At 45.5% G+C, this 8,261-nt stretch overlaps 1 protein-coding gene across 1 annotated transcript in view; it reads right to left on the bottom strand.

Annotated features, from left to right (window-relative positions):
- DDX31 (DEAD (Asp-Glu-Ala-Asp) box polypeptide 31) overlaps positions 1-8,261 on the bottom strand; it is a 46,270-nt gene that overhangs the window by 5,824 nt on the left and 32,185 nt on the right. The window contains exon 18 of the mRNA XM_009998977.1: positions 3,931-4,114. Coding sequence (XP_009997279.1) covers positions 3,931-4,114 — 184 coding nt within the window. The remainder of the gene's footprint in view (positions 1-3,930; positions 4,115-8,261) is intronic.

Below are 8,261 nucleotides of genomic sequence, written 5' to 3'. Positions count from 1 at the left end.
GAAGTCAACTACATTTCAGTTACACAAAGACACAAAACCCCACAGCTTCACTTTCACTACCAGCCTTTGGTTTTCACCCTATGAAGAAAGGATGAAAGCACCTCTGGGAGGCTGAGAACCTCCCAGGATTCTTGCTTCTGTCAGGCTTTTTCCCAGCCTAAAGGACAGAACATAAGGAGAGAGATTATTATTTTTTGGTGCAAACCAAACAGCACAGAGGTTTTCCAGCCCTGTTAGCTCAATCAAAGATGGTTCAGAGCCTCTGTGCTGGGGCTCTGGTGGAACAGGACAGTAACAAGGGCATCACGGTACCATCAGATGGATTTTGCAATTATAAAACTTTCATTTCATAGCAGGACTTCTTTATAAAATTATGATGTGGCAAGCAGGACTCATCCATGCCCCTGAATTGCCTTCATGAAGAATGATGGCCATGTTTCCTTTCCCAGCAGCCATGTCTCTTACTCTCATTTTTGAATCCATCTGCACTCCAGTGCATGAATCCTTGTTCTTACCTGAGCTCCAGGCTGCCTTCCTAGAGCAGACTGCCCAAACCAAGTGAAATTCCTAGTGGGCTGAATTCCAAACTTGCATTTTGACTAATTAAGTGATATTAGGAAAGCTGTAAATGGCACGCAAAAACTGGCAGGCAAACTGCTTCTAATGATTAGACAATTGCTGTTCAGGGAGACCCAGCTGCAGTCTGGATTCACAAGCCCTGTCAATAGAAGCATTAGTCTTTCCAAAACTGTCAATGCCAAGACATTCAAAAGCGGAATCAAGGATATGAGGCAGGGGAGGAGGCAAAAGGCTACTAGATTTCACCCAAAGGAGCCTGCTGCCCCAGCAGAGCAGGACACCCAGGGTTACAGGGTAGATTTCTCAGTAGGAGTCTAATTCTGTCTGACCACTAATGTGGAAGAATGAATTAGCACAATCATCTTGCACCTTAAGGGCATGATGATATCCATATTCAGTGCTGTGTGACAATGATGTAAATCAGCCCCTCAAACAGAAGCATCCTGGACACCTTTTCTGGATGTTGTTTTAGTTAAGGGTTGGCCTTAAACTCTGAAGCATGAGGGGATTTTCACCTTAACTTTTATACTCTTTCTCTGCACATGCTGTAGCAACTGTGAATAGAGTTGATCCTCATACGCAAATTAATCTTTCTGAGCACTTCTGGCATCAGAGACATCCTGTAGCAATGAGCTCCACAGAATCAACTGAACTTAAAGGTTTATCTCTTTCTTTGCAGGGGCCTGAATTCACAAACAAGGCAAATAAGTTGCAGCTCCTCGTGGCACTGAAACCCTCTGGGGACACACACCAGCCTCCCTGAGTTCAAAAGGAGAAAACAGGTCATCAGTCACCACAGAATCCCATAAAACCCCACTGATCCAAAACGCAGAAGATTGAGTAGCACAGGGGTGCTTGGTGGAATGGCAATAGGTCTTTGGCATCTGCATTGTGAGAGAGTCAAAAGACATGTCTATCTGTCAGCCTCTTCCTGTGCATGCTGCTTCCCTGCAGTCAATGCAAGACAGTTAATCCCTCAATGGAAGTGGGATCAGCTTCCTTGCATCTACCCTCCAGTAAAAGCATGAGCCCAGCCACTTATTAAGCTGCTGTACTGTAACTTAATATGCAGTATCTGGTTCATGTGCTCAACTCTTACCTAAATGCAGCATTTCAACTTCCAAAAAAAAATCAGAAGCAATTTTTTTGCCACCTTCGGGTCAGGTTTTGCAAGAACCACCACAGCTAAGGGGACAGCTGGTTTCCACAGAAAGGTTTACAAAACACCTGAAAGTTCTACATGTGCATTCAGAAGGAGAGAGCTGCTTCCACATCTCAGCACTCAGCCATCACACCCCTGGTTGCTCTGCCTTCCTGTCTCACCTGCCCCAAGCAGGCTTTCTGAGGAGGTGGGAAGCACAAAAGGAGACTTCAAAAGAAAGAGGACAAAGAAAACTTTTCCTTTAAGGAAACATTTAATGATTGTCTTTATCCCACTTTCAACCTGGACTGCTTGTTCTTTATTCTCTGAGCAGGTGCTGAGAGATGAGGCTTTAGTGAGCAGACTGATTAAAAACAAGTATCAGATGTTTGGAGACAACGTGTAATACGACAACCAACACTCACAGTATCACGTGAGAAATATAATTAAAAAGATTGCTCTGTGACCATGCTGTTATAATTTCAACCCTTGCTTTTTACTATTAAAACCCACTTGTCTCTCAAATGGCAGGCTAAATCCTGCTTTCTGCTTTGTCTGTGTGAAATCAAAAGCCATTCTCTAAGTTAACAGCACCCTCTTGAATTTACGCTAGTGGAGACTGAATGTGAGTCTGTGCTCACTTTCTCTAAACTATCCTATAAATACTAATATATCTTCTCCTTTTGTTGTTTTTTTTTTAAGCACACACAGGGAAGTTGATTAGAAACAAGCTTCACAGACAAGAACAATTGTTGCACATCACAACTTTGGCTCTTTCTGCAGGGCCTTAACTTTCCAGATGCTCCTGGATTTAAAATCTGGAGGTTGATCCGTGACCAACCCGTGCAAAGTCTGCCCACTTTCCCTGAGCTGCAATTATAGCATCCACAGGCAAATGAGCTTTCAGATCACTCCCAGACTCCATTTGTTCTAACACCTCCACATCCCCCAACCTCATGTGTCATGTGCATAAACTACCTACTGTATCTTGAGCTTGTCCCTACTATAACAGGACGAAGACTCGGGGAGGAGGAACGCTGTCTAAAAGAGGTGGGTAACAAGGGGAAAAGTAGCTCTGACAGAGCAGCAACATCACAGGAACAGAGAGAAGCATTGTTGCAGGCCAAGTAATCCTGTGACACGCTACTGTCAGTCATAGCTTGATACCCTGCTGGGCCAGCAAGACATCAAAGCCCACCCCATACCATCTTACATGCTCTTTATCAGCTAATCAGGCTATTCTTCCCGAAATAAAGCTCCGTTAAATCCCCTGCTCACAGGGGCATTCCCATCCTGTTGCCCATCTGCTGGTGAGGGTCAGCTGAAGCAGGAGGCAGATCAGTGGCCTGTCCCTGGTGGCTTCTCAAAGCAGGACAATGCAGTCTCCAACTTTTTATTTTAAAATCCCTTCCCCTCGTTGTGGTGGGGTTTTTTTTGTTTTCCCCAAGATACGTACACGAGCAAGAGGAACAATTATGTGGATTAGTGGTTTAATTGCACAGCTAAGGTTTGCTAATGGAGTTTGCAGCAACAATTACATGGGAAGAGTCATAACTGATACTGACAACAGAAAAAAGATCTTCCTTCTTTGAGTTATTGCCATGACTTGACTGGCAAGCCAGAGGTTTGTATTCTGCCATTGTGCTGGGGAAGACATGGAGCCCTTAACGTCATAATCTCTAAAGGGAGGATTATCTGCCCTATGGAACCAGCTTGAAGTAACTAGGATCAGACATGCTGGGCACCTTCAGCTCCATTTCGAGCAGAGGGGAGGATTCAGAAGCATCAGGGAACCTCAGATTCCTTACACAGGAAAGGAGTACCCAGGAACAGCCCTTCACACCCCTGAGGGGACAGAGCTGTAACTCCAGGTTTGTACCCGGGCTCTTCCTGGGAATAAACCCCCAGGAGTTTTCAGAAATACTTTTGTCAGAACTACCTGAATCTCCAGGCAGCAGAGTACTGGTTTGTAGAGGGCTCATTCCTACAAAGAGACCTAATTTTTCAATTGGGCTTTTACTTATAAAACTATAATTGATCCCTTTAATGAATAACTACAAAAATTACAGTGTAGTCCTTTCCTTCAGGTACTAAACCAATGTCTTCTTAGGGAGAATAATAAGTAGTCCAAGCTGCAGCTGACCATTCTGAGAGGACAGACATGATCTGTCATGTGGCATTCCTTGGCTCATGAACATGAGTTAGCCTACCTTTTTGGTCTTGGTTTGATTTTCTTCTTCTTTGAGCCAGCAGCTGGAAGAGCAGTCAGGTTCTGGGGAGCATCTCTCAGGCCAAAGCTCTTGGCCACATGACCCAGGTGGAGAGACTTGATGTGGAAGATGTGCTTGAGGTTTCTGGGATAGGTGGTATAGGCACAAAGGAAAGACTGGAGTGCTGAGGGGAAAAACACACACACACAAAAAGTGAATTCTGTTTGCTACTGCATTTTTATATATACATACACACTTAAAGATTCAGCTGTTCCCAGCTGAAAGGACATTGGTCTTGTCCTTTGGGACACCTTCTGGTCAGCAGCTGGTAGAAAAGGTTGGTATGTTAAAAATCTGTGAAAGTTGTACAGTGCTAATGCAAACCTAAAAGGAGAAGGTAGGTGGTGAAGTGTTGGGCACTGAAAGCAAGCTACATTAAGTTGTATTTGCCTCTTGCAAAGATGCCCCTTCTGCCAAAAAGGCAGCACAGCTCACAGTAAGAGTCACAACCATCAAATGATAGCAGGTAAGGGAAGTGAGGGAATAGAGATACAGGGATGAAGAGAGGGAAAGAGAAGCATAGCAAGAGCCCTCTGATATTACAGTTCCAGAAGTCCATGCATTTTTCACCAGTTACTCACTAGTCCCTTATAAATATCTGAGAGCCAGATGGATTTCCTGACTCGTCATCACACTGAGAACAGAGCTCACCTCAGAAGGGAAAAATAATAGAATAGCATGCAAATTTCCCTTCCCATCTTTATACTCTTGTAATGCCCTTCCCTCAGGGCTCATTGCTCTAAAGGTGATCATCCACTAATATGAACACTACCACTGCTCTTCCATGTCCCTGGAATGTTAACTACACCTGGGCTGCCCTCCCTGCTATGGGGAATAGAGGGACTTTCAGTTAGGAACTCCACAGCTCAGAAAATGCCTCCTGCAATCCCCTGCTGCTTCTCTGCTTGCTAAACCTCCTATGCCTCCTCCAGCCCTCACTTCAACCAGCACCCACATCTTTCTCTCCCTCTCAACCTCTGACAGCAGCAAGCTCTAAACTCTAAACTCTCCTGCCCTTGCCTGTTGTGCCACTGGACCAGCAAGTTTGCCCATAGCTTACATCTAATCTCTTGGCAGCAGCCAGAGATTGGAGTTTATGAACAGTAATAAAAATGTCATTTTAGCAGATCAGCTCCTGGAAGGACCTGGGGAATCCATCAAAGCTCTGTTTACTGAGTAAAGCGAACTCCTTTTCCCAATCGATGAGAAGAAAAGATTGAGTTTTTTGCACCTTCTTCCCAATTTCACATTGCTGCTCTTTTAGGGGCATCTGAGCATGAAGAGACCTGTGTTTTCCCAGAGAGAATGCTAAATTCCAAATAACCTGTCTCGGTGTCTCACCTGAAGGCCATCCCTCTGAGGGCTTATAAACCAGCTCAAACGCTCTCAAAAACCTTACTCTGCTGCTTTTTTTCCATCAAGTTATTGTTCAAGCTCACCTGCTCTGAGAAGGTGTAACTCTTCAAAAGGAACAACAGCAACTTGCTCCTGCTCAGAATTTGGTCCCGTTGGAGCTACTAGAGCTGTCTTTCTCACAGCACTAGAAATGGTTGATACTAAAGATCCTGTTATGATGAAGGCTGAGCCCACCTCCCACAGCACTTCAGACAGGAAAAGCTGCTGGTACTAATTCCCCAGGTCAGAGTTAGAGAATCAAAGTGTCAAAGGCCCTCCCTCTTCCCAAAGTCCTGACAGACAATTACCAGATCCAGTCCTGGGTCAGAGCATGAAAACAACGGAGAGCAGCAAGACACTCTTATCCCAAAGGTGAACAGACAGCCCTGCTGTACCAGCAGGCTGAAAGCTCAGCTCATGCAACTGTCTCACCTCTGAGGAGCTCAGAGCTGCTAACGTTCATTACAGCACCCAGAAGATTTAAATTAAGACCTTTGTGGGCGAGATTCTTTTTTTAAACCTCTACTATCAGCTCTTCAGACCTTTCAGTTTTGCCAGAGTCATGTTTTTCAGCTTTTATGTGCAATTATAGTAGCCAGATATTAAAAGCTTTTTAATTTTTTTTTCCCCAAGTTGAAATTCTTTTATAATTTTGTGATCAAAGAGATGGAGCTTTCTAAAAACAACTGGAAAAGACCGGTAACAATAATTCACATAAAGGGGATCTCATCAGAGATAGGAGCAAACTGCCTGAGCTGTTAGTCTCTGCCACACCAACATGAGAATAAGGCAACACAGACTGGCCTGGAGGGGATTCAGACTTGCACTCATGTACAAGAGCGGACTCAGAATGGTCCTTTGACCCTGTGCAGCCCCATTTTCCTACAGGAAATGTAACTGTGGAAAGGCAAAGGGGAAAAAAAAAAAGGAAGAGAGCTACCTGTGATGGAGGTTAGCTAGGTTGGTTTGTTGTTTTTAAAAAGGGGACAAGAGGGTAATGAGATTTGAGAGTGAGACAGGTGACATGACCTGCTCACCACGCTGTCTGGCAGCAGTTCCCAGCGCTCGTCCCCGAGCGCAGCCTCAGGTGCACGGCTGGATCAGCTGGAGGAGACATCCTGCCAGGATCCAGAGCCTGTGGGAACAGGAAGAATGCACCCAAACCACCACAAATTCATGCGTGGTGCCACAGCAGTGGGCTCCTGTAACTCTGCTGTCCTCACACAGGGGTGTTGAGACGCAAATGTTCAACTATTTGTGATAAAATGGGGAAACGTGGCAGAGAAAAGCAGGGTTTGGTTCCTCACCCTTTCTGCAACCCCAGTGGCACGAAGGACCAGAGTCTTCTGAGCTCTACCTGTTCCCATGACTCCCAAACAGAGCACCTTTCACCATGCAACCCTCTGGAGGAAGAGTCCCCTGTTTCCCAGAAGGGGCTGCAGGCTCAGTGAGGTTGGTGCTTTAGGCAGCAGGACCTGGCTGACCCCCTCCTCCCACCCACCTCACCACTCAGCAGTCAATCAAGTTTGAAGGGCAGCACCTTCACTGAACCATTTGATTTGAGCCTGATAAACACAGGACCAAGAGGCAGAAGGGGTGAGCGGGCAGGGAGCCCCTCTCCTTTTGAAAGCAGGCTGCAGTCAAAACACTGCTTATTAACATTGACTGGGTCAGAAAATGGGGGAAAAGAGAAAAAGAGAGAGAAACAAATGCATCTCTGGCACAGTTTCCAACTGACTGTCTGCCATGAAAGCAGAAGCCAGCTGCCATGTTAATTATTCATGATGCCTGGCACAGAGGGGAGGAAGAGGGGGTTTATGGAAGCCACTCAGCAGTGGAAAATTTGCATATGTAGATGGTAGAGCAGGAAAAAGAGGTGGAGTGCTCCTGTACAAGATAAATGGGATGCACAACAGTTCAGCATTTCCTGATCTATCTTCTGTTCTTCTTTGCTGTGGCTAAAAAAGTTGTTGGTGCTGAGGTCAGCAACAAGTGTGTGTGTTCACAGTGACAGATGCTGTACAGAGAGGGACCATGGAGGCTTTCCAAGTGTGACCAGAGCCACTCAGTTGTTCTCCCTGTCACAGTCATTTCAGGTTAGAAGTTCACATGGGATATAGGGAATCCCAGGGGAGCAACAAGAAGTTCATCCATGCAAAATCAAGGATGTGATCGTATTAGTCACATGCTTTGAGACTGGGGACTTAAAAGTGCAGCTATAAAAGTAATTACACCAGTCAAGTAGCACAACACACCTGAAAATGGGTGCAAGGAAGATGCCTGTGTTGCAACCCTTCAACACTTTGACTGTAGGAGAAAGGTGTTTTGAAACCCTGAGGAAAAACATCAGCACTGCAACCATTGGAGCTGGGGGTGAGCATCAGTACAGCGACATGCAGTGGCAGGGAGCAGAGCCAAGAGTGAAATGGTAGGATTTCAAATAACCTCACCCATCAATAGGGCCATGTATCATGGAAATCATGCACAACAACTTGGGGAAGCTGGTAGTTACAGTATGAGCTCTAGTTGTTCTGCAGTGTCACCACCCAACAGGTCAGTACAACATTCAGAACGAAACCCAGCACCTTTGACCTCTGAACAATTACCTCTCGTGATTCCAAACAATTTTAATGCTGAACTTCTATCTTGAGCTCTTCAGAGCCTGACTTCCCACACTGCCTTTACCACAGCTACTCAGTTTTCAGGTGCACCCAGATCAGCCTTACTGAGAGCAGGGCCCAGAATAGGGGTGTCTACGTTGCACCACCTTTTTGGCCCCTCTCTGGAGACTGCTTAGTTTTTATTTTCCTACCACATCCCTGGCAAGCTTTTCATGTTTCCTCAAAATCCACCTTCCTCTGGATTTTCCAAACTGA

The sequence above is a fragment of the Chaetura pelagica genome, unplaced genomic scaffold (genome assembly GCF_000747805.2).
Source record: "Chaetura pelagica isolate M959 unplaced genomic scaffold, ChaPel_1.0 scaffold405, whole genome shotgun sequence".
NCBI lineage: Eukaryota > Metazoa > Chordata > Aves > Apodiformes > Apodidae > Chaetura > Chaetura pelagica.
Note: the sequence above shows the minus strand (reverse complement) of the source record. Positions and strands in the feature narration are given on the sequence as shown.